A 26,018-nucleotide genomic window follows, 5' to 3' on the forward strand; every position below is an offset into this window, starting at 1 on the left:
TAGAAAGAGCTTTATCACACCAAGACTATAAGTATATTCTCCTATTTTTTTTTCTTTTTAGCCAAACATTGTCAACCAATCTCCTATGTTTTTGTATTTCTTTCTGATCCTTTTATTTCTTTCACATTTAACTTTTTTTTCTTTTTTTGAGACAGAGTCTCACTCTGTTGCCCGGGCCAGAGTGCCATGGCGTCAGCCTAGCTCACAGCAACCTCAAACTCCTGGGCTCAAGTGATCCTCCTGCCTCAGCCTCCTGAGTAGCTGGGACTACAGGCATGCGTCACCATGCCCAGCTAATTTTTCTATATATATTTTTAGCCGTCCATATAATTTCTTTCTATTTTTAGTAGAGATGGGGTCTCGCTCTTGCTCAGGCTGATCTCAAACTCCTGAGCTCAAACAATCCGCCCTCCTCAGCCTCCCAGAGTGCTAGGATTACAGGCGTGAGCCACTGCGCCCGGCCTACATTTAACTCTTTAGTCAAACTTATTACAGTATCATAGTATGATTTGAGGTAGAGATCTAACCTAGATTTTTTCCAAATTGGTGGTCAATCATCCCAACAACAGATAATTAATCCTTTCTTTAGTGCTTACAAAGGTTAGATTTATTGATTACTAACCTCACACTTATATATACATATAGCCATGTACAAGTACACAATGTAAACATACCAGCCTCTTTCCAGGTTTTATGTTTAATTTTTGTATTCCTGTGCTCAAACTGTACTTCATTGTTTAAAAACAGTTTTTTATTACATATATTTATTTTTATTTAAGAGATAGAGTCTCACTCTGTTGCCCAGGCTGGAGTGTAGTAGCATGATCATATCTCACTGTAGCCATGAACTTCTGAGTGCAAGGGATCCTCCCAACTTAGCCTCCTGAGCAGCTGGGACTATAGGTGCATGACACCACCTCCACCCCAGCTAATGAAAAAAAAATTTTTTTGTAGAGATAGGGACTCACTATGTTGCCCAGGCTGGTCTTGAACTCCTGGGCTCAAGGGATCCTCCCGCCTCAGCCTCCCAAAGTGCTGGGATTATAGGCGTGAGTCACTGTGCCCAGTTTAACAATTTTTGAAAAAGTAGCAGTAATTATCTAGTAGGACAAGTTCCCTTCACTGTTCATTTTTGAAATTTTCTTAGCTATTCTTACATGTTTTCTATTTCAAATGAACATATTTTTAAAGTCAATAAAAATAACAGATCTGTTACAGAAGGAAAATCCTTTACAGTCAACCTATTCCTTCTTTCAGACCCTTTCTGGGGCTGCTCAACTTACCTGCTATGATACTCTGCTAGTGGATTTTCTTCTTCCAGGATCTTCCTGCCTGCAAAGTCAATGGTGACTTTCTTAGAAAGTCGAGAGGCGTGTCGAAGTTCTCTCAGCTCCTCCTCTCGCTTCTGCAGGGTTTCCCGCTCAAGTTTGGATAACCACTGGTTAGAATCACTGGCAAAGTAATCTGACTCATCATCAATGACTTGGGTCCTTCGAATGCTAAGGAAAAAAAGAACACATGGCAATTAGGTCACTTGTTGACAAATAAGGACCGATATACTACAAAACTGTTCCGAGGTAGCTTACTCTTCTGCTACCCTAGAGGTTACTATCTCAAACATAGATGCCCAAGAATGTTCTAAAACCAGGTCAAGCTCTGCATATATCTTATTTCCATTGTAGGTTCTCTTCAGCTCCTAGAGCTAATCTCAGCCTCAGGCAGGAAAAGACATAGCACCATAACCCACGGTCCTTCTACCTTTGTTACTAGTCCAGCCTTCACCTTCTGATAACTGGGCTTTAGCCTGGTTTTGCTGAAACTGAGTTCATGTTTGGCAGGTTATGTGATATTTTAGGCCCTCTATAATTGGGATCCAGTCTATTCCTGGTAGGCCCATTTGCTTACTGGAGTTCTATCCTGAAATCTCAGTCCTATGGCATAACAATTTACTCTTCGGATATGTTATTACCCTACTCCTATATGTCAGTTTCCACCCTCACTCCCAACTTTCCAGTCCCTCACTAATACACAGTAGCCAAGTTCCAAGATGTGATAATCAGGCCTATCTCTAAGATCATACTGACAAAGAAACTGAGAACTAGAAGGAATCTTGATGATCTAACTTTCTCATTCTACAGATAATAAATCTGGGGCTCACAGAAGTTAGCTGATTATTCCAAAGTCACAAATCCAGTTAAGACTGTCCTTCTCCATAATTACAAATAGTGATATACATAGGTGTAAGGGAAATACCAAAATCAAATTCATATATTGATTTCGAATTTTAATTTTTCAAAACTCAGCTGAAATTACAAAAACTTTTTTTTTTTGCTTAAAGACAGCATCTCACTCTGTTGTCCAGGCTAGAGTACAGTGGCATAATCATAGCTCACTATAATCTATAACTGCAAACTCCTATGCTCAAGTGATCCTCCTCCCTCAGCCTCCTGAGTAGAGTAGCTGGGACTACAGAAGCACATGCCACCATACCCAGTTAAATTTCTTTTAAAAATTTTTTGAAGAGATGAAGTCTCGCTACGTTGCCCAGGCTGGTCTCAAACTCCTGGCCTCAAGTGATTCTCCTGCCTCAGCCTCTCAAAGTGCTGGGATTATAGGCATGAGCCATCACACTTGGCCTAAAATTTTTATCTTAAAGTAGACTTAGAGTGGGAAGATTTTAAGAGGCCTCAGGAGAAAACTGGTCTTATACAAAAACCTAGGTAATAAAACTGGTGCACATGAACACACTGGTAAAGCAACAACAACAATAGGGAGAAATCTTTTTCCATTTTCTATTTATCAAGAAATGCAATCTGGTGATGGTGGCACATGCCCATAGTCTCAGCTACTCAGAGGCAGGAGGATCACTTGAGCCCAGGAGTTAGAGGGTGCAGTTAGCTATGATCATGCCACTGCACCACTCCAGCCTGTGTGTGACAGAATAAGACCCTTTATCTAAAAGAAAAAAAAAGAAAAGAAAAGAAATGTACTTTATTTCTAATGATAAAATGGAATGTGATACCTGAAAGATTAAGAGTAAATATGAGTTACACAACTCGTGAAGGGCTTACTTAAAGAATAGCTTTCTTTTTTTAAAATTTATTTTTATTTTGTGTAGCAAGGGGGTCTCACTATATTACCCAGGCTGGTCTTGAACTCCTGGCCTCAAGCAATCTTCCCATCTCAGCCTCCCAGAGTGTTTGGATTACAGGCATAAGCCACTGTGCTTGGCCAGGAATAGCTTTCTAAATTATATACCATATATTCACAGTAAATGTTTTGCAAGTGGCAGGTGCATCCTCACAAAGGGCTATAATGCCAAGAACAGACTGTCAGGTCAGTTACAATAAGTAAGAGATTCAAGGTCTCTCTAAAGACCCTCACTGATTCTTGTATGGCCATTTGAGAAGCATATAAGTTCTATCTAAACACTTATTACCATTAACTGGTTTTCAATACATATTTTGTCCAAAAGAAGAAAAAGAAGGAGGAAATAAAAAACAGAACAAATCAAGAGCTGAGTGTGGTGGTGTGCACCTGTAATCCCAGCTACTTGAGAGGCTGAGGCAGGGGGATCGCTTGAACCCAGGAGTTTGAGACCAGCCTGGGCAACATAGTGAGACCCTGTATCAAAAATGGGAAAAAAAAAAAAAAAAAAAGGAAAGGAAAAAAATTAAAAGAAAAAATAATTAACAAATCATAAAATCTGTCTCCTAAACAGAAGTCAGAGGGCTAAATAATAATGATGTATGTGTGTAAAGGCAATTTAGGTTTCTTACAATATATTGATTATTGAACCAGAAAGCAATTTAAGCCAGGCTCAGTGGCTCACACCTGTAGTCCCAGCTACTTGGGAGGCTTATGTGGGGGCTGATCCCAGGAATTCGAGACCAGCCTGGGTGATATAGTGAGACTCTATCTCTTAAAAAAAAAAATTTAGTGTCCAGGTTAAATCATGCCTTCCTATGATATGGCATAACCTATGTTCTCCCAGAGGCAATTTCTTACAGATTCTCTAGAGCCCAGTCTAGCAGTGTGCCCATGGTAGGGACTCTAATATGTCGACTGAATGAATCGCTGCAAGCAAAACAAGTGGGGGATTCTATTAACCGAAATCAACTGTCCAGAGGGTACACTAGCATTTGCCAAAAATCAAAAAATGCTACAGGGTAGGATTCTTTTGGTGGGAGCCTATCTTATTCACACATGGATTAAAAAAAAACAAGATGTAGACCTCCTATGTAGAGCATCTAGCTCTTCTTTTGCTGTAAACCCTTTCACACTCCACCTTGAGAAAGCTTATCAAGCACCAAAATAATGTTTTCATGGCCAGAATCTGTGGACTAGTCTATTTGTTAGCATTTATTATTCTAACTCTATCATACCTAGTTCTGTCAAACTCTAATAGTTTGTCTTTATGCTTGATAGCCTTCTCCAGACCAGACTTAATTCGCAATTCTTGATGAGGAAGAAGGTCCTTGGTAGAGATGTCCACCTTCCCAGAATTCTCCATCCCTGAAATTCAATAAGGAAATCAAATAGTGTCAGGCTACAAATACAAATGAGTTGTATCACTGTACAGCAAAGAACAAAATATCAAAGATCTGGTTCTGGCCTCATGGCCTGGAGCCTTCATTTTAATGGAAAACAAGTACATAGATAGGTCAGACCTTACCTATAAAGCATAAAGCAGTGCTTGACACATAATAGGTTCTCAATAAATATTAGGGTCCTCTTCCTCCCTTATAGAAATTTCAATCACCAAGAGTACCAAACTATTTAACTATTTAAAAATCCCTTATTAATGAAAAACTTCACTGAGTAGGGCTGAATGTCACCTTTAAATGTATTTTTATATGTCAAAACTAAAAACTAAATAACGAGCAAAAAAAAAAGAGAAAATTTTTAGCAAAGGGGCAGAAATGAATAGTTAATAAGAACCTAAGGCACTTAATAAACATTATTTCTCACAATAACCCTGTAAGACGGTTTGTATTATCTTTGTCTTACAGATAGAAAACTAAAGTTCAGAGATGGTAATAGATTTACTGAGTTCACTCAGATATTATAAGGTAAAAATACACTTTGGGAGGCCAAGGCAAGAGGATTGCTTGAGGCCAGGAGTTAAAGGCTGCAGTGACCTATGATTGTTCCACTGTACTCCAGCATTGGCAAGACCCTGTCTCTTTTGTTTTGTTTTGTTTTTTGTTTTTTTTCCATCAACAACAAGACTCAGACTGAAAGACCCTGTCTCTTAAAAAAATTAAAAAAAGAAAGATTCTAGTTTTCTGATTATAAAGAAAGTACTTAGAACTATCTTTTCTCAGAATAATGACCTTAAAGAATCTTAATTGAAAACATGGAGACATGTTCAACCTCATTAATAGTTAAAAAAAAATTATAGCTTTCTACCCCTAAAAAAAAATATTGAAGGCTGGGCACGGTGGCTCACGCCTGTAATCCTAGCACTCTGGGAGGCAGAGGCAGGAGGATTGCTTGAGGGCAGGAGTTTGAGACCAGCCTTAGGAAGAGCAAGACCCAATCTCTACTAAAAATAGAAAAAATTAGCTGGGCGTGGTGGCCTGTGCCTGTAGTCTCAACTACTGGGGAGACTGAAGCAGGAGGATCAGGCAGTAGGATTGCTTGAGCCTAGGAGTTTGAGATTGCTGTGAGCTAGGCTGATGCCACGACACTCTAGCCCAGGTGACAGAGTGAGACTCTGTCTCAAAAAAAAAAAAAATTGAAATGTCAAAACTCAATAGTGATTGTTCACATTTAGCTTTGCAAAAAGATTAAAAAAAAAGAACAAAGAAAAAAACTCAATAGTGAATAGGTTTTAGATACAATTCTAATATTGCTATGAATTAATATAATATTTTGGTAAAGTAATTGGCAAATACATCTCCACTGCCAAAAATAATAATTTTCTTTGACTCAGTAATCTTATTCTTAGGAATTTATCTCAAGGAAATTAAACAAAAGACACGTTAACAAAGGTGAATATTTGTGGTATTATTTAGAATTTGGGAAGAGTCAAAATATCCAATAACTGGGAAATGATCACATTACAATACATTTATAGATTCTTTGTATCCACTAAAAACAAACGTGAAGCATATATAGCAATATAGCAAGATAGAAACTAATTATAAAATATTAACTGAAAAAATGGAAAAACATAAAATTCTTTACATTTCTGTGATTGCTTTTTTTTTTTTGGAGACAGAGTCTCGCTCTTTTTGCCCTGGCTAGAGTGCCGTGGTGTCAGCCTAGCTCACAGCAATCTCAAACTCTTGGGCTTAAGCAATCCTTCTGCCTCAGCCTCCCAAGTCGCTGGGGCTATGGGCATGCGCCACCATGCCCAGCTAATTTTTTCTATATATTTTTAGTTGTCCAGATAATTTCTTTCTATTTTTTAGTAGAGATAGGGTCTCACTCTTGCTTAGGCTGGTCTCAAACTCCTGAACTCGAGAGATCCTCCCGTCTCAGCCTCCCAGAGTGCCAGGATTACAGGCGTGAGCCAGCGCGCCCGGCCTGCTATTTTATAATGCTAACCAATCTGTCTACATAAAACAAAAACAACTATGGACCTTAGCAGGGAGAAACAAATTAAAATATTTGCATACATGTAAAGTAATGAGTATACTTTTTTTCTTTTAAAAATATCTTTAACTGGTTTTTGTCAGATGTGTTTCAAGCACAAAAGACTTACAAAAGAGTTGCAAAACAAAGTACAGTTCCTGTATAACCTTCATCCACCTTTCCCTAATTTTAATAATACCTTATCTTATAAAACCATGATACAATTATCAAAACTAAGAAATTAACATTGGTATAATACTATTAACTAACTTACAGACTCTATTTAGATTTTAACATTTTTTCCGTTAATGTCATTTTAGTGACCTAGGATCCAATTCAGGATCCATACCACATTTAGTTATCACATCTCCTTAGTCTGCTCCAATCTGTGACATTTCTTCAGTCTTTTCTTATCTTTCATGATGTTGTAAATCTCTTGTTCTTAAATTTTCCCCCGACAATTTTAGTATCCATTGGTGGATCTTGCCTGCAGCAGTTACTACTGAGGTGTTCTAATGGTGATTTTCTAGTATCCTCATTTCTTCTATCTTATTAACTGGAATTCTTCTACAAGAAAGAATTGTCCCTTCTCGTTCATTTATTATATTAACTCATTCGGTTACTTACTTATAAGTATGTTGTCATGGATACTAATTTTATTCTCTCGGTTATAATCCAATACTGTTAATATTTATTTTGTTGCTTAATGTTATATGGTCTTAATAATAATTTTTTTAAAAAAGAAATGCTTGTAGAATAAATGAGTGAATAAACTGCATCTTGCACACCAGGATACAGAAAAGAGAAACCACCGCAGGAACAACAAATTGTACTCATTGCCACAATGATCTAATTAGAAGACTGTTGTCTACCTGACATGAGCTTCTTTAGCAGTTTCTGGCTCTTGTTTGAGTCACGTTGTAAAATATCCTGTTCTTCATGAGTACATACCTATAAAGTAATGAGAGTAAGACGTGATCCAATAGTTAAATTATATTGTTTGGTTAATATACCTAAAGTAACCTCAATTTACAGTATGACAGTAAAACAATGAGATTTGGTGTTTCTTCATCCAGACAAATATACCAAAATATACACATATGAATGAGTTTTGCCCTCAGTCTCTTTCAATTTCTATTTTTACGCGTCATACAAAAACTGATGTCACTGGAGGTAACCCCAAATGACTTACTGGTTTAAAAAAGAATCTAATCTACTTTCAAAGGATAAATAGTTGTCACTGTTGAGAATACTGGAAAAAACAAAAAAAAAAATGAGACTTTAAAAAAAAGCCAGAGGCTGTGGCTCATGCCTATAGTCCCAACTACTCAGGAGGCTGAGATCAGCCTGGGCAATATAGCAAGACCCCCATCAAAAAAAAAAAAAAAAAAAAGCCCTCCAGTTCTAATTATGAAGCCCAAATCTGACATGAGATATTAATTTATAAGCAGATATATTACAGAAAAACAGAAAAAGAGGCAAATTATAATGTCATCAGTGAGAACTAGTCTAGCTTTTATACTGTATATATATTATTCCTTTGCCTTCAAACATTGAATATATTAAGCAAAGACAAAGCTCTGTTTATTATAGAGTCACTGCAATTGTAAGAAGAGAGGCTGAGGAGTTATACTGAGCTCAAAAAACTGCAAAAGTTCAAGGCCAATATGCTTTACATTACTGTTTCCTGAAATGAAAGGATCCAAGGAAACTAAGAGAAAACACTGCACTGTACTTCCTAGCAGTTGCCTCAATGACACACAGAATTCCTGCCAGCAGCTACAGTGTTTCTAAAGAGAAAGCCCCATATAGGAGGAGAGTTACTGCCATTTTATGAACATTTTTATTGGTAGACACTACATTTTTCAGGTCTTCCTTTGTCTATGAGCATATACTCTCAGTATATTGGAAAATTAAGGGCCCCATAAGAGAAGAGGAGAAAATAAAGTAATATAAAGTGGATGACTTTATCAACATCAAATGTCATTACTTCTGCCAGCTAGCTCAACCGGTAGGATAAGCTTGCTAGACAGCTCATTAGGGTTTTTCTTTTTTTTTTTTTAGATAATTTCTTTCTATTTTTAGTAGAGACAGGGTCTCGCTCTTGCTCATGCTGGTCTCGAACTCCTGATCTCGAGCGATCCACCCGCCTCGGCCTCCCAGAGTGCTGGGATTACAGGCGTGAGCCACTGCGCCTGGCCTCATTAGGGTTTTTGTGAGAGTCATTACTGCTACATTCTTGAGGTCATTCTCTCAAAGCGGAGCTATAACAAGGTGGTGTCCTGAAAAACAGAAGCTATAATGACCTGAGGATTATGTCATAGTGGCTTTGTTCTCCTAGGGATATGAGCCACATCTAAGACTTTTTTTTTTTCCCCAGACAAGCTCTCACTCTGTTGCCTGGGCTAAAGTGCAGTGGCATCATCACACATCAAAGACTTTGAAAAAAAATTGACACTGCAGGCCCTAAAGTTTTCTTGAATTAAAGTTAATCTGATTCAAAACTTAGCTCCCTCAACAATGCATATTCTCAAAACTCTTCTCACTAAAGGGCCTCAGAACTAGGATATAACCTTGGGTTTCTGACTAATCAAATCCCTACTACTGGGGTTCACTGGACATCTCAGGGAAGAAATTTACCATGAAAAACGGAAATTACTAGGGATCTGAATGGCCCTGTTTATTAATACAAAGCACAGTAAAATAAAATAGAAAAGAAACAATTTACCAGAGTGCCACAGAATAAGCAGGGGCCGGAACCCTCTTGTTCACAGACAATACGCCCACAGATTAGACAGTTATTGATGAGCTTGTGCTTCTGGCCCAGGCAGTCACAAGGGTGGCGACCAGGGAGCAGGACTGCAAGCCTGTCCTGTCCCTCTCTTGCATATAAATTGACAAACTTTGTCTTCTTCTTCACAGAGTTGCTGTTCTCTTGTGCCTAATTATACAAAGACATCAGAATAACATCAAGTTATTAATGACAATGACAAGAATAAAGGGGGAAACCCTCAGTTCTACTTAATAACAAGTTATATACTATCCAAGAACCATGGAAGAGGGAGGGGAGAGGGAGAATACAAATTACTTATAATCAAGGATCTCAGGAAAGGTTATGCTCTAGAAAAACTAGCCAATGATAACCTTGCCTTTTCTGCTGGTAGCTCTCAGTCCACTACTGTGGCTGGTGAAGGATAAATGCAGTAGTCAAAGCTGTTTATATATTTAATAACATCTTTAAGCACAGCTAAATTGAAGATCATAAAGAAATTAGAATGCCTCTAAAAGAAAATGATATTCAAGAATTTGGAAATATAAGCAAGCAATAAGAAAAATCAATAAAAAATTGACTCAATCAAATCAGTAAGAAAAGGTCAGATAACACAATTAAAAATATGGGCAAAAGACTTAAGAACTTTATAAAAGATATCCAAAGGACCAACAGACATATGAACAAGTGCTCAACTTCATTAGTCATCAAAATAATACAAAATGAAAACACAATGCAATACCACTACATACCAACCACAATGGCTAAACTGAAAAAGACAGAACATACCAAGTGTTGTCAAGGATACGTAACAATCAGAACTCTCATACAGTGCTGGTGGGAGGGAAAATTCTTATCTACTAAAGCCGAACATATGCATATGACACAGCAATTCAACTCCTGGATATACATACTCAACAGAAATGTGTAAATATGTTCAACAATAACATGTACAAGAATGTTCACTATAGGGGAAGAGAGTGGGGAAGGAGGGGTAAAAATGTAACCATTGGGTACAATGAACAGTATTCAGCTGATGGGCACACTAAAAACCCCAACTTAAGCCTTATATAAGCATCCACGTAATGAAAACATTGGTACTCCCTTAATATTTTGAAATTTAAAAAATATGCATCTACACTCTGGGAGGCCGAGGCAAGTGGATTGTTTGAGTTCAGGAGTTCGAGACCAGCCTGAGCAAGAGCGAGATCCCGTCTTTACTAAAAATAGAAAGAAATTATATTTAGTTAAAAATATATATAGAAAAAATTAGCCGGGCATGGTGGCACATGCCTGTAGTCCCAGCTACTTGGGAGACTGAGGCAGAATGATTGCTTGAGCCCAGGAGTTTGAGGTTGCTGTGAGCTAGGCTGACGCCACGGCACTCACTCTAGCTCGGGCAACAGAGCGAGACTCTGTCACAAAAAAAATAAATAAATAAAAATTGCATCTATAAATAAAGTTAATATTAATAACATTGGGGGGCAGGATGTTCACTGTAGAATTAGAATTGGAAACTACCCAAATGTTCAACAGTAGAATGAATAAATTGTGATGTATTCACTTAATAAAATCTTTCTTATGTAGCAATGAGAATGAAAAAGTATAGCTACCCAAAACAACACAGATGAATCTCATAAACAATGTTGTTAATAACTGAAAGAAGCCAGAGACAAAATAAAGTACATACTATTTACCATTTGGCTCCATTTATACAAAGTTGAAAAACAGGCAAAACTAATTTATGGTGTTAGAAGTCAAGAAGGTCTTTTCCCTTAGGAAGGCCGTGATTTTTTTTTTTTTTTTTTCCTTTTTATTTTATTTTTTTTTTTTTTTGAGACAGAGTCTCACTTTGTTGCCCAGGCTAGAGTGAGTGCCATGGCGTCAGCTTAGCTCACAGCAACCTCAGACTCCTCGGCTTAAGCGATCCTACTGCCTCAGCCTCCCGAGTAGCTGGGACTACAGGCATGCGCCACTATGCCCGGCTAATTTTTCTATATATATTTTTAGTTGTCCATATAATTTTCTTCTATTTTTAATAGAGACGGGGTCTCACTCTTGCTCAGGCTGGTCTCGAACTCCTGACCTTGAGCGATCCACCGGCCTCGGCCTCCCAGAGTGCTAGGATTACAGGCGTGAGCCACCGCGCCCGGCCAGGCCGTGATTTTTGTACACAGGAAGTCTTTTAGAGGACTAGTAATGTTTTACTTGTAGTTTTATGTGTTCACTTCTTTATGTATGATATAAAATAAAAAAGGTTTTTGGTTTTTGTTTTTTATTTTAGAGACGGGTCTCACTCTTGCTCAATCTAGTCTTGAACTCCTGACCTCAAGGGAACCTCCTGCCTCGGCTCCCAGAGTGCTAGGATTACAGGCGTGAGCCACCAAGCCTGGCCAATAAAAAAGTTTTAAAAAGAGTTATGGGCCAGCTGCAATGGCTCATGCTTGTAATCCTAGCACTTTGGAAGACCAAGGTGTGAGGATCACTTGAGGCCAGGAGTTCACAACCAGCCTGGGCAAGATAGCAAGACCTCATCTCTAAAAAAAAAAACAGAAAAAAAATTTAAATAAAATTAGCCAGGCGTGGTGGTATGCACCTGTAATCCCAGCTATTCAGGAGGCTGAAGTCGAGAATCACTTGGGCCCAGGAGTTTGAGGTTACAGTGAGCTATGATTGTGCCACTGTGTGGGCAACAAAGAGAGACCCTATCTCTAAAAAAAAAAAAAAGAGAACTGTCTATCACCCTCTGAAACTGAGTGTATAGATTCCTCTCTTCAGAACTATGTTGTGATCTTACCGTCCCTTTACACTGAGTTTCTCACTCACTTCCAGAGTCTGAAGATTCAGAGAAGAAAAATCTTAAGAGTTCTAATGGATGGAAAAGTTACTACAAGGAAGAGAATAATTCTTAGGTAAGCAAAGAGAGAGGTGATATTGCTCTAATGTCCAAAGCAAAAAGTTGAGAGACAATATCAAATAAGTCAATTTAGGTATGAATGAAAACCTAAGACAAATGCTTAAGATTTTATCTAATCTAGCTGGTTGCCATTTTTCAAAATTCATCAATTTTAGCTTTGGTTTTCAGGGATGGTGTTAGAGGGGAACATTTAAAATATCTAAAAAGAAATTTGTCCTTTGACTCCTATTTAAGCATCCAGTTACATTAAAATAAGGTATTTGAGGGATTGAGGGCTGTACTTTGATGAAGTCTCTTATACATAATGGGCAATAAGCATTTATTTAGAAGGAGGAGAGAGAGAAAACTAGAGGAGGCGAGAAGGGAAGAAGAGGTCAAGCAGGAAAATTCCTATGTTGCCCCACAGTTTAAAACGATTCACTGGCTTATCACCGTACTTAGAATGAAATCCAAACTACTTCCAATGGCCTATAAAGCTCTACATATTGACTATAGGTGCTCTCCAATCTCAGCTATTAATACATACCATTCTTCCTTTGCTTACTATGCTCCAATCACAAAGGCTTTCTAAAACTTCCTAACTTTCTAACACTTTTCTCCATCTTCCCTTTGCACTTGTTATTTCCTTTATCTGCAGTGTTTCTAGCCAATCTCTTTACATACTGACTCCTTTTTAGTGTTCAGGTCTTAGTTACAATTTCTCCCCCTCAGAGAGGACTTCCCTGAACATCTACCTAAACTAACTCTGTCCACCAATTGCTGCCTATCACACTGTCCTTTTTATTTCTTTCACTTCAGTTTTCCCATTATATAATTATTAAAAATTTTTTTCTCTACTCTTTCCTCTGAGCCACAAAAATGTAAATGCTAGGAGAGCAAAAAAACCTAGTATGTCTTGCTTGCTGATTTATCTCCAATGCCTAAATCAGTGCTTCACATACAGTAGAGATGCAATAAAAATGTCTGAATAACCATATAAATTGCCTGTGGAAGTTCAAGACAGATTTACCTACATGTCCAAAAACAGAACTCTAAACATAGTTGATCCTTACTACTTACGGATTTGGATCTGTGAATCCGTCTATTTACTAAAATTTATCTGTAATCCCAAAATCAGTACTCAAGGTGCTTTTAGGATCATTCATCAATATGCACAAAGTGTCAAAAAATTTGAGTTGCCAAATGTACACATTCCTAGCTAAGGTCCAACAAGGGAATAATCTGCCTTCATTTTAGCTCTCATACTATAAACAAGTATCTTTTTCATTGTCTATTTAGTGCCATGTTTTTACCATTTCTGTGCTTTTTGGAGGTGGTGTCACCATTTAAAATAGTCCCCATGCATAGTGCTGAAGTGCTATCTAATGTTCCTGAGTGTAAGGCAGCTGTGCCTTATGGAGAAAATAGGTATGTTAGATAACCTTTGTTTAGGCATAAATTATAGTGCTGTTCACTCCGAGTTCAATGTTAACGAATCAACAATATATATTAAATAAGGTGTCTTTAAACAGAAACATAAAATAAGGTTATATGTTGATTAGTTGACAGAAATATTATGACCAGAGGAACACAAGAATCTAACCATATATTTCCCCTAGGAGCAAATGGTTCCATCTTCACTAATTCAGTATACATGGTAGCTTTATAGACAATAACTACCAGATGGACACAGTGGCTCACACCTGTAATCCCAGGACTTTGGGAGGCCGAAGGGGGAGAACCACTTGAGGTCAGAAGTTCGAGACCAACCTGGGCAACATGTCAAAACACTGTCTTAACAAAAAATAAAAGAATTAGCCAGGCATGGGGATACCTGCCTGTAGTCCCAGCTACTCAGGAAGCTGAGGCTGGAGGATCACCTGAGCCCAGAAGTTTGCGGCTGCAGTGAGCTATGATGAGGCCACTGCACTCTAGCGTGGGTAACAGACCAAGACTCCATCTCTTAAAAACAACAACAACAACAACAACAACATAACTACCATTAATAATGAGAAATGACTGTATTTATAGGGGATGAACCACTTATTCAAACTTACTTTCCAAGTAGTAATAATAAAAGTGAGCTTTTATTATTTTACTTTATGAAACCTCAACAGCAAGTGTCAAGCCACTTTATTACTCATTAAGGGCCATTAATATGTACAGTGAAATACTCTGTCAAATGTAGATTGGCACCTACAGCACTTAAAAAGCTAGGCTGTAATAGTAAGAATATCACATAGCCAATGCAGGTTTCTTTAATGTGTACTGGTAAATGAGCGAGTTGACCAAACAGATTAGAGCAACATGAGATAGACTAAATTAAAAGGTTAAAGAATTACAAAACAATACTTAAAGAGATTGGCATATATAAATTTTTAAATATTTATCAATAACTTCAAAACATTTTAAAGCAGAACTACTGGATAATTTTTTTTTTTTTAAAGAGACAAGGTCTCACTCTGTCACCAGGCTGAAGTATAGTGGCATGGTCGTAGCTGACAGCAAGCTCCAACTCTCGAGCTCAAGTGATCCTCTTGCCTCAGCCTCCTGTGTACCTGGGACCACAGACGTGTGCCACCACACCCAGCTAATTTTTTTTTAAATTTTTCTTTAGACACAGAGTCTCACTACATTGCCCGGGCTTATCTCAAACTCCTGGTCTCAAGTGACCCTCGTGCCTCGGCCACCCAAAGTAGTGCTGGGGTTACAGTCGTGAGCCACCGCCACCAGACAACTGTAGAATTTTTTTTTTTTTTTTTTTTAGACAGAGTCTCACTCTGTTGCCCGAGCTAGAGTGCCGTGGCATCAGCCTAGCTCACAGCAACCTCAAACTCCTGGGCTCAAGCAATCCTCCTGCCTCAGCCTCCCGAGTAGCTGGGACTACAGGCGCACACCACGGTGCCTGACTAAACATCTTTTTATGTTTATTGCTTATTTGTGTTTTTTCTTTTGCTTGTGATAGTCTTTGCTCACTTTAATCCTATTGATAAAAAGCTTAATTCTCTTATATTTTTCTTTAATTTAACATTATCTTTTAAACACTTTCCTGCCGGGCGTGGTGGCTCACGCCTGTAATCCTAGCACCCTGGGAGGCCGAGGTGGGTGGATCGCTCGAGGTCAGGAGTTCGAGACCAGCCTGAGCAAAAGCGAGACCCCGTCTCTACTAAAAAAAAAAAAAAAAAAGAAAGAAAGAAATTATCTGGCCAACTAAAATATATATATAGAAAAAATTAGCCGGGCATGGTGGCACATGCCTGTAGTCCCAGCTACTCAGGAGGCTGAGGCAGTAGGATCTCTTGAGCCCAGGAGTTTGAGGTTGCTGTGAGCTAGGCTGACGCCATGGCACTCACTCTAGCCCAGGCAACAGAGTGAGACTTTGTCTCAAAAAAAAAGAAAGGAAAAAAAAAAAAAAACCACTTTCCTCTATTTTTTCCATAAAGATCACACTAAAATTTTTTAGGCACTACTCTTCCATCTTAGCTTAATTAACTATTCCCTTCTTTTGGGAAATTTAGGTCATCAAATTGTCCTAAGTATAAACATTCTGTTTACCCCAAAGGGCTATTGTAAGAGCCGAAAGAGAGAATATGAAATATCTCTAAACTTGAATGATGGTCATGATGGTAGAGGAGACTGGTTAAAAATAGGAACACCCTTAATAACAGCTAGAATTGTGCATTTCTTTAGTATAAACTCACAAAAAATCCTGAAGCCCAGGGCACTTCATTAAATATTTTTCAACTTATAATTATCTGTTGTAATCTCATCTCTAAGTAAAGATGTCCTTGTAATACTTAATCAGGCTGACCCCAAAAGAAGGCAGTTTGTCACCATTATCACTTTCTCTCCATAGAATTCGTGCATTTGTTGCAAAATTGCCATTTGAGGCCACTTTATACACTTTGTTCCCTGAAAAGTATTAGGCACTTCTTCTCTGTATAGTCAGAAAAAACTTCACTCCACAGGCACTCACCTTGGCCAAATCAAAAGGTGTTTTGACCTCTGCAGTTGTGTCAGGTTCAGCAAATGCAGGAACTTCCTGTCTGTTTCTCCCTTTCCGCCTACCACGCTTTAGCTGGTCTCCTGATCTCTGTCCATCTAAAATTTCTTTAAAGAAAAAAAATTCACAAATAATAGCAGGATGGTGAACTTCTATAGCTAATAAATAGAAGGTGATGCTTAATATTTAAAGTTAAAATACCAAGTCAGGCAGATTTTTAATTATTGCTTTCTCTTAAATCAGAATTAAATTTAATTTAATCATTTTCAAGATTGTAGTCAATGATAAAGAACTCAAACAGCTAGCTGGGATATTTTAGATTATATAATAATAATAATGACTTAAATTATTTAGTTTGGTGTTCATCATTTGTACTGTTTGGTTACTTATAAATGCTGTTCATACTATAATCAGTCAACATTTTACTTTCATCCAGGTCTAAACATAACTGAAAAACATTTCTTTAATCCATGTTTAAATTTTTTGAATTATTCTGAACCCACATTTATATTTATAAACAGGTATTTCTGTGGTATTTTCTAAATTGAAAAAGGCTGAACTAGAATATTCATTATAGATTGAATAGAACTAAAAATATGTATATATATGACTCTGCTTAAGTCTGCTATGAAGACATAAAAGATGGTAAAAAACACCAAGTTCTTTAAACCTGCCCATTTACCAATATTTCAACCTTTAGTTAATTACATTAACTTACCATCTTTTTTTAAGCACTGTTGCAAAGGATCAGAAGTCAACTCTTCATCATTCTTTTGCCATTTGGTTATAAGCTCTTCTATGAATTGACCTTTTTTACCTTCATTTCCCTGAAGGAGATCAGTAACATACTCTCGTATCTCTTCGGCACTCTCAATTGACAAAACATACCTCAGGAGGCAAACATATAAGTTGTTGAAACAAGGCTAGCATACACTATGCTTTTTAATAATCATACTAGAGATCAAGGTAGTAAAAAAACCATTCATGAACCTATCAGTGTTTACTTTGAGCCAAGTACTATGCTAGATGCTAGAAATATAATTTTGATTAAGACAAAGACTTTGGGCTGACCGAGGAGGCTCACCCCTGTAATCCTAGCACTTTGGGAGGCCAAGGTGAGAGGAGGATTGCTCGAAGTCAGGAGTTTGAGACCAGCCTCAGCAAGAGCGAGACCTCGTCTCTACTAAAAATAGAAAGAAATTAGCTGGACAACTAAAAATATATAGAAAAAAATTAGCTGGGCATGGTGGCGCGTGCCTGTACTTCCAGCTACTCTGGAGGCTGAGGCAGAAGGATCGCTTGAGCTCAGGAGTTTGAGGTTGCTGTGAGTTAGGCTGATGCCACGGCACTCTAGCCCGGGCAACAAAGCGAGACTCTGTCTCAAAAAAAAAAAAAAAAGACAGACTTTGATCTCAAGTAGTTCATAATCTAACCTTCATATGTATTTGGCCATTTACTATTTCTCCATATTTCTAGAATCAAATCGGTGCTGTGAAAGGTTACAGGGTTGTCTTTACCAAAGGAATAACTCCTATGACTATACAGTCACCATATTTTCCTGGAAACGATACAAATACTTAATCTTTATATTGCAAAATCTAAAATTTCTCTTACTGTTGCTAACAATATGAATATATACTACAACCTAACCAGTTACTGAGTCAGCATCCTTAAAACTTGAGCACAGTGGCTCATGCCTATAAATCCTAGCACTGTGAGGCACCAAGGTGGGAGGATTGCCTGAAGCCAGGAGTTCTAGACTATCCTAGGCAACATAGTGAGACCCCCATCTCTAAAAAAAAAAAAGAAAAATTAGCTGGGTATGGTGGCACACGCCTGTAGTCCCAGCTACTTGGGAGGCTGGGGCAGGAGGATTGTTTGAGCCCAGGAGTTTGAGGTTGTAGTGAGCTTTGATGACGCCACTGCACTCTCGCCCAGGGAACAAAGCGAGACCCTGTCTCAAAAAAAAGAAAAAAAATTAGAAATCGAGATTAGCATCAAATCAGAATAAGCAGATCTATGTTAAAGAAATGTTTTAAAGTGTTTCTTAAAATGAAATGGGGTAGGAGTGTACGTTAGTACAACTTTTCTAGAGATCAATCAGCCAATGTATTTCAAGTTCTTTAAAAATGATTCAATAATTCTATTTATAGGACTCTATGTGAAATAAGAGACATAGAAAAATGTATGCAAAAGAAGTTAACTGCTAAGCTGGGCGTGGTGGCTCACACCTGTAATCCTAGCACTCTGGGAGGCCGAGGCGGGAGGATCGCTCGAGGTCAGGAGTTTGAGACCAGCCTGAGCAAGAGCGAGACCCCCATCTCTACTAAAAATAGAAAGAAATGACTTGGACAGCCGAAAATATATACAGAAAAAAAACAGGCGGGCATGGTGGCACATGCCTGTAGTCCCAGCTACTTGGGAGGCTGAGGCAGAAGGATTTGTTAAGCCCAGGAGTTTGAGGTTGCTGTGAGCTAGGCTGACGCCACAGTACTCACTCTAGCCCGGGCAACAGAGTGAGACTCTGTTTCAAAAAAAAAAAAAAAATTAAAATTAAAAAAAAAAAAGAAGTTAACTGCATCATTATTTCAATTAGTGAAAAACTGGAAACTATGGAAAACATCCACTGATTGATAGGGAAAAGGGTAAAAGAATGGAGTTTTGGGGTTTTACAAACTGTAATACAATGCCACCACTAAAAGTGAAATTTTTGAATAATTATCATTGACCTGAGAAAATGCTCCCCTCATAAAATGGTAAGGAAAATAGAATAAACCATATATGATCCTAATTGTTATAAAGGAATTCATATATATACTTATATATAGAAAAAAGGCTAGGTTATACACCAAAATGATTACTACTGACTGGTAGGATTAAAGATAGTTTTAATTTTTATTCTCTTTTTTCCCTGCAATGAATATGTTTGGAAAATTTATTACATTAAAATATGTATGAAAAAAACACTAAGAGAAACTGGTTATTTCTCGTTTGTGGTATGGTAATTTTGGTTTCGTCATTTATCATTTTCTTTTCTTTTCTTTTTAAGACAGAGTCTTGCTCTGTTGTGCGGGCTAGAGTGCCAGGACATCAGCCTAGCTCACAGCAACCTCAAACTCCTAGGCTCAAGCAATCCTGCTGCCTCAGTCTCCCGAGTAGCTGGGATGACAGGCACGCACCACCACACCTGGCTAATTTTTTCTATTTTTAGTAGAGATGGGGTCTCAATCTAGTTCAGGCTGGTCTCAAACTTCTGAGCTCAAGGGATTCCCCTGCCTTGGCCTCCCAGACTGATAGGATTACAGGCGTGAGCCACCAGGCCTGGCCTATCATTTTCTGATTTCTGTAGTTTTCTACAGTGAATGTCATCATTACAGAAGAAGGAAGTGATCAAAATCATTTATGTCAACTGCCATAGCATAAAAGAAAAAGATTACTTACAATTTAAGATATAAGACCCTCAAAGCTTTATAAGATCTGAATTATAACTCAGACACACTGGTATGGGATCCAAGAAAAATTTTAATAATGCCATATCCTTTAAATTTAAAAAAATAATGAAATTATCCTATGATTGGTAGCCTATGTACTGGATTCTTTTTTTTTTTTTTTTTTTGAGACAGAGTCTTGCTCTGTTGCCCGGGCTAGAGTGAGTGCCATGGCGTCAGCCTAGCTCACAGCAACCTCAAACTCCTGGGCTCAAGCAATCCTTCTGCCTCAGCCTCCCAAGTAGCTGGGACTACAGGCATGTGCCATCATGCCCGGCTCATTTTTTCTATATATATTTTTAGTTGTCCATATAATTTCTTTCTATTTTTAGTAGAGACGGGGTCTCGCTCTTGCTCAGGCTGGTCTCGAACTCCTGACCTTGAGCGATCCACCCGCCTCGGCCTCCCAGAGTGCTAGGATTACAGGCGTGAGCCACCACGCCTGGCCTGTACTGGATTCTTTTCCTAGTGTGTTGGTGAAATTGCAGAGTTATGATCTATATGTAAACAAACCTGTGCCTTTGGGCCCTATTAAGAGCATCTTCTAATCACCACAGATTAGGTAGGGGAGAAAAAAGACAGTTTTTCAGGACTTATACATTTTAATCATCTTGATCCCCAAACATACTAGCCCCTACTAAAGATTAATTGCTATCAAAGATTCATAGATCTATAAGGAATCTCAAGGCATCATTTAACCCTGGAGTTTTCAAACCACCAAGAAAGCAAAAAGAGTTCCAGATCTATTTAAATAAATGTTATTTTAACTATTTAACAAAGTATAATAAAGAACATTCATCCAAATGTGATATATAACAAATCTTATCAAAATAGAGTCAACCAAAACATGCACATGAAGATTATGGAATAAAATTTATTTTGCTAACTCTGTATAGATCTCCATGTCTTATAAATGTGTCATTGATTAGGAAGTTAACAGCTTGAGTTATTTTTTAAATTCAGGCCACTAATAAAATTGTTCAAGTTAGTACACGATTGTAGTACACTTGGGTAATTCTCAATTAAATGGCAGGCAAGGCACAGCAAATGCTTTCATCATAGCATAACAGCCAATTGTGCAATAATGTATGAATGCGTAATAAGTGATTCAAATGGTATTATATGAGAGGTAGCTTCAGTACTTACTTCTTATCTAACTTATATTTATGATAAAAAATGCAAGCGTTTAGCCATACTTAGTGCTTCAACTTTAGAACAGAAATTTCTTATCACTTCACTTTCATGAGTGTGATAATTTTAACTGAGGAGAACCTGAGTCTGCAAAATGACCTGTTAAACTATTATCTATGAGAATCAGAATTTTCTTGATACTGTGTAATCAAACAAAATACAACTGGATTCTCAGATGGAAGACTGCATTTATCATTCCCACTCCATTTCAAGTTGCTGATTGATCAAAAATAGCCACAATTTTTTTACACTGAGTGACTTTATAATGAATATGTGGTAAATTTGAACCTATATTTATGTTAGTAAAACCCACATTTTTCTGTTTTACATATTTCAAATTCTCCTTATGTCATTTGCTAGCATTTCACTGCTTTATAAAATGTTTGAAAACTACTTAGCTTGCTTTTGTCTTCAAAGAAAGGTAAAGCCAATCCATATGCTTTGGCTGTTTTTTTGGTAGTCTATTCCAGTGTTCAAAAAAAAATCCTTTAAAATAGCTGTCTAAACTCTCTCCTTACCAACAAGTCTATCTTCCTTCAAACTCAGAAACTCACCTAACTTCCTACAAAAGCCCTAGAATCACAATTTTGGTTTCAATATCAGTGAACAAGGAATCAAATTAAGGTTCCTTGATCAAGTCCCACTTTTGCAGCTTTCTCCCCTGCCTGAAGGCTGTGCATTTACACCTCTATCCTTTACTTTAGTTCTCAGGTCAAAGACAACCTTTTCAGAACACCTTCCCAGTTTCTCTAATCTTAATGAGGATCCTTTATTCCATGCTACCACAATCCCCTCTACTTCCCCCACCTCAGCACTTATCAACGAAGCAGAACCCAATTATCTTGATCGTCTTTGCTGCCCCAGCACCTAGCATGTAGTCGTAGCGCAACAAATGTTCATTAATCAATTTAAAGCAGATATTAGACCATGTTCATTTCATAAGAATCATAAAACATTAACGATAAGCTCTGCTAATTATTCATTTTATGGATGAGGGCACCAGGATAGAGTAAAATTAAGTTATCCAAGGTTCCAAAACTGGTAAATGATAACAGAAAACAAAACCTGCGACTCCCGAGTCAGGAGCTATTAATATTTGCACTGTATCACGCTGTCCTCATTTAAATTTCAGGTCCTATCTGACACAACTCAGACTGGGCCAACTAAAATGCTCTGAGTAAGGAATTTCTCGAAAGACGATTCGATTTGCCCCTTTTCTCCATAATCTATAAGGAAACTGGCTCCCGGGACAGTTTTACAGGTTTAATTAATACGGATTTGGCGTTTTTGTAGGAAAAAAGGCCCCACTGGCAGGTTGTAAAGCCTGACACCCTATTACAGAAGCTAAATTATAAAGGTGGATGCGAAAATTCGGCGCCTACAAACCGACTGCAGCCCTTTTATCACATTTCTTCTCTCAACTTTTCAGTCCTGGCCGCTTCCCCGTTCGCTCAGCCAGTGCACATCCCCAGCTCCTTCCCGCTCCGGACCCCAACCAGTCTCACTGTATGATCTCCTCGCTGACATCCAGACCGAAAGTTTTCCGCAACTGCTGGGTGCACCAGTGCACCAGCGGCTCCCCGGACGCCGCCCCAGCCACCGCCATCTTCCCCAGCCGGAACCAGCTGGGCTATAAAAATCCCACGTCCTGCGCCGGACTAGTTCCCATCGCAACACCGACTTTGCTCACGCGGGTTCCGCCAGCCTGCACCGCTCCGCGCGGTCGCACCGCCTCCAGTGAAGATCCCGCCCACCTGTGCTGCCTCCTGCTTCTTCCTGCTTCCTTGTCTGTTTACATTTGTATCCGAGCTCCATCCGTCGTGAGTCCACCACATTCAAGGAGGGTCATTGGCAATTCTGCTGAGAAGCCAGTGCAAATAAAAACTACAGTTTGGGGGAGAAAAAACAATATCCGGAGACATGAGGAGTCAGCTTTTATTTTTTTGCTCAGCTTTCTCAGCATGTTCCCACACGAGGCCAGCTTCTGCTGGGGATGGTGGCGCTCGCCTATAATCCCAGCTACTCCAGAGGGTGAGGCAGGAGGATGAGGATCACTTGAGCCTGGGAGTTGGAGGCTGCTGCGAGCTGTGATCACGCCACTGCACTCTAGTCTGGGCGGTAGAGGGAGAAGCTGTCTCACATAAATATAGTGCTGTGACAAGAAAAAAAGAAGATTTTTTTTTTTAAGAGGCCAGCTTTTAAATCATTATGGTTTTATGTAAAATAAAACAGCGCTTGTAAACTATAGTAAGCGCTAAACGTTTTTGCACTGGTGGTGGTGGTGCTTATATCCCCCATAGTCGAATACTAGATTCACACTGCCAAAACCCCTATTTTATTATTTGAACCAGGTCTTTTCTGGGGGAACGAAGAAAACTCAGCAAGCTCGTGGGGGGGAAAAAAACTTTAATAAAGTGCTGGGATGCTCCGTTCAAATCTGAAAGCCTCAGAATCAGGGAAGCCATCGGTGTAATTATCCATCTCAAGGCCTTAGAGCCTGGAGTTCTGGTGTCCAAGGGCTGGAGGAGGAAAGTGTTCAGCTTCAGGAGAGAGAGAGAGGAATTTTTTTTTTTCTCTCTCCTTTTTTGGTCTTTTCAGGTTCCCAGCTGACTGGATGGTGCTCTGCTTACACTGAGAGTGAGTCTGCCCCACTCAGTCCACTGACTCACATGCCGTTCTCTTTTGAACACTCCTTCGCAGACACACCCACAAGTAATGCTTTACCAGTTCTCTAGGGATTCCTTAATACAGTCAAGGTGACACCTAAAATTAACCATAAGAGTCCCCATAACTAAAATATTAACTTCTTGAAGCACAGACTACGGCTTAAGTCTTTTTGTACAGAACTTAGTACCTCATACAAATTATGATGAAATAAGTACATGCTCAAGAATAACATAGGCAGGCCAGGTATGATGGCTCACGCCTATAATCCCAGTGCTTTGGGAGGCCAAGGTGACAGAATCACTCGAGGCCAGGAACTTAAGACCAACCTGGACAACATTCAAGACCTCATATCTACAAAAAATTTAAAAAGTAGCTGGGCCTTGTGGCATGTGGCTATAGTCTCAGCTACTTGGGAGCTTGAGGCTGGAGGATTTCTTGAGCCCAGGATTTCAAGGTTACAGTGAGCTGTGATCACACCACTGCACTCCATCCTGGGCAACAGAGAAAGACCCTGTCTCTGGGCGGGGGGGAGGGGATGGGGTGGGTGGGGAGAATAACATAGGTGTTCTTTTTTCATATAGCATATGTTAATTATTATAATATCTAGTTTGTAATGTATGTGATATAATGCCATTTACAATCATTATCATTTATTAAAATACATTTCTAAGGCCAGGCTTGGTGGCTCGTGCTTGTAATCCTAGCACTTTGGGAGTCTCAGGCTGGGGGATTGCTTGAGGTCAGGAGTTCAAGACCAGCCTGCGCAAAAGCAAGACCGTGTCTCCACAAAAAATAGAAAATTTAGCTGGATATGGTGGCTTGCACCTGTAGTCCCAGCTACTCAGGAGGCTGAGGCAGGAGGATCACTTGAGCTGAAGAGTTTGAGGTTGCAGTGAGCTATGTCGACACCACTGTACTCTAACTGGGGTGACAGAGTGAGACCCTGTCTCAAAAAAAAAAGATATATATATTTCTGCCTGAGCACTGCAAACACATCCATTTAACATGAATTAAAGATATTCTTTGGTATCAATTTAGGCAGAAATTTCATCCATACACACTACAACTTTTCTTAATGCCCTAGGCCTTAGAAATTTTCAGGTTCACACCACACAACTCTCTGTGTTTTATTTAATTGTCAAGAAGAATCACTTCTGCAAAGCAAACATTTCAATTAAGAATTTTTACTAGGCTACCAGTCATATTAGTAATATTGGATTAGAGGAAAATAAAAGAAATTGTACTAGGCATAACTCCTTTTTTTTTCCTTTTTCTCTAACATGCATTCTTCATTGTCATCACTGTTATTAAAAAGACAAACATACAAACCAAAACAAACACATACAACTATCGTATTATAATATGTAGATTGCCCCTGTGTGAAAATGTATATTTGCCATTCTTTCTGGCAATTTACTTGGCAGGCAGGTTAAGAGAAAAGACTAGCAGATTCTCTCTGCAGGAATGTGGGATGTGAGTTCAAATTAAGTAATTCAGACCTATGTAGAAGCCACTTTAACCAAAAAGGAAATAATGACATTTAAGAATCACTGCGGGTGCAGTGGCTCACACCTGCAATCCCAGCATTTGGGAGGCCGAGGTAAGATTGCTTAAGCCCAGAAGTTGGAAACCAGCCTGGTTTCCAATACAGAGAGACCCCTGCCCTGTCTACACACACGCACAGAGAAATCAGCTGGGTGTGGTGGTGCATGTCTGTAGTCCCAGCTATTTGGAAGCTGAGGCAGAAGGATCAATTAAAGGAGACCCTGTCTTAAAAAAAAAAAAAAAAAAAGTGAAAGAGAGAGAGAGACCCACTGTGCATAGAGATAGGGCATGAGGACAAAGAACAAAGGAATACCCTGGGGCTTCTTGACTTTTCGCGTTAATTTGGCTGTAATCTTAGACTCCAGGTTTAAGGCAAAACTACAGGTAATTGCCAATACATTTCCTACTATTATAATGTTAATTTAACCTGTTGCCCTAGATCCTTTAATTCTAGAACACCGTGTAGTTGTTATCCAGTTAGAGAGCTGAGTAGCCTATTTTTATAAAATTCAAGCATAACTCATTGAAGAGAATCAATGCAGTGCTTACACTTCCAGGGTTGCCTTTCAAATGAGCATTTAGCAGAATACATCCTAAAAACATTAAAAAGCCTTGTAAATAAGTGGTATTAGCTTCCTTTTCCCCCTTCCATAGAATTGTCTTACTATAGATACTGTAGAGAGTTCGTGCCTGAGGTATTTAAAGGGAAGTTCTCAAATTTCCTTTATTTTGATTTGCATCAAAAAGTTCGCTTAATTTCAGGTTTCACTTCCAGAAGTCAATCATTATGCATTTGACCCTAAGGAAACTTTGAAGAAAAGTTGTAATCCGCTGTGTTTTCTATTCTAAGCAGGCCCGTTTCTCTAATTCAGACTC

The 26,018-nt window shown here is 38.7% G+C and overlaps 1 protein-coding gene across 2 annotated transcripts in view; it reads right to left on the reverse strand.

Annotated features, from left to right (window-relative positions):
- TRIP4 (thyroid hormone receptor interactor 4) overlaps positions 1–22,562 on the reverse strand; it is a 58,394-nt gene extending 35,832 nt beyond the window's left edge. Inside the window, exons 1-7 of one of the 2 annotated variants that reach the window (XM_069459043.1) lie at positions 22,436–22,562; positions 16,970–17,139; positions 16,225–16,358; positions 9,311–9,523; positions 7,455–7,533; positions 4,386–4,515; positions 1,284–1,499 (exon numbers count right to left, since the gene is read on the reverse strand). In XM_069459043.1, coding sequence (XP_069315144.1) covers positions 1,284–1,499; positions 4,386–4,515; positions 7,455–7,533; positions 9,311–9,523; positions 16,225–16,358; positions 16,970–17,139; positions 22,436–22,536 — 1,043 coding nt within the window. In that variant the 5' untranslated portion in view covers positions 22,537–22,562. Of the gene's footprint in view, positions 1–1,283; positions 1,500–4,385; positions 4,516–7,454; positions 7,534–9,310; positions 9,524–16,224; positions 16,359–16,969; positions 17,140–22,352 lie in introns of both variants that reach the window. The other variant, XM_069459050.1, reaches the window with a different exon arrangement.
- Between the last annotated feature and the right edge of the window lie 3,456 nt (positions 22,563–26,018).

The sequence above is a fragment of the Eulemur rufifrons genome, chromosome 2 (assembly GCF_041146395.1).
Source record: "Eulemur rufifrons isolate Redbay chromosome 2, OSU_ERuf_1, whole genome shotgun sequence".
NCBI classification, from domain to species: Eukaryota; Metazoa; Chordata; class Mammalia; order Primates; family Lemuridae; genus Eulemur; species Eulemur rufifrons.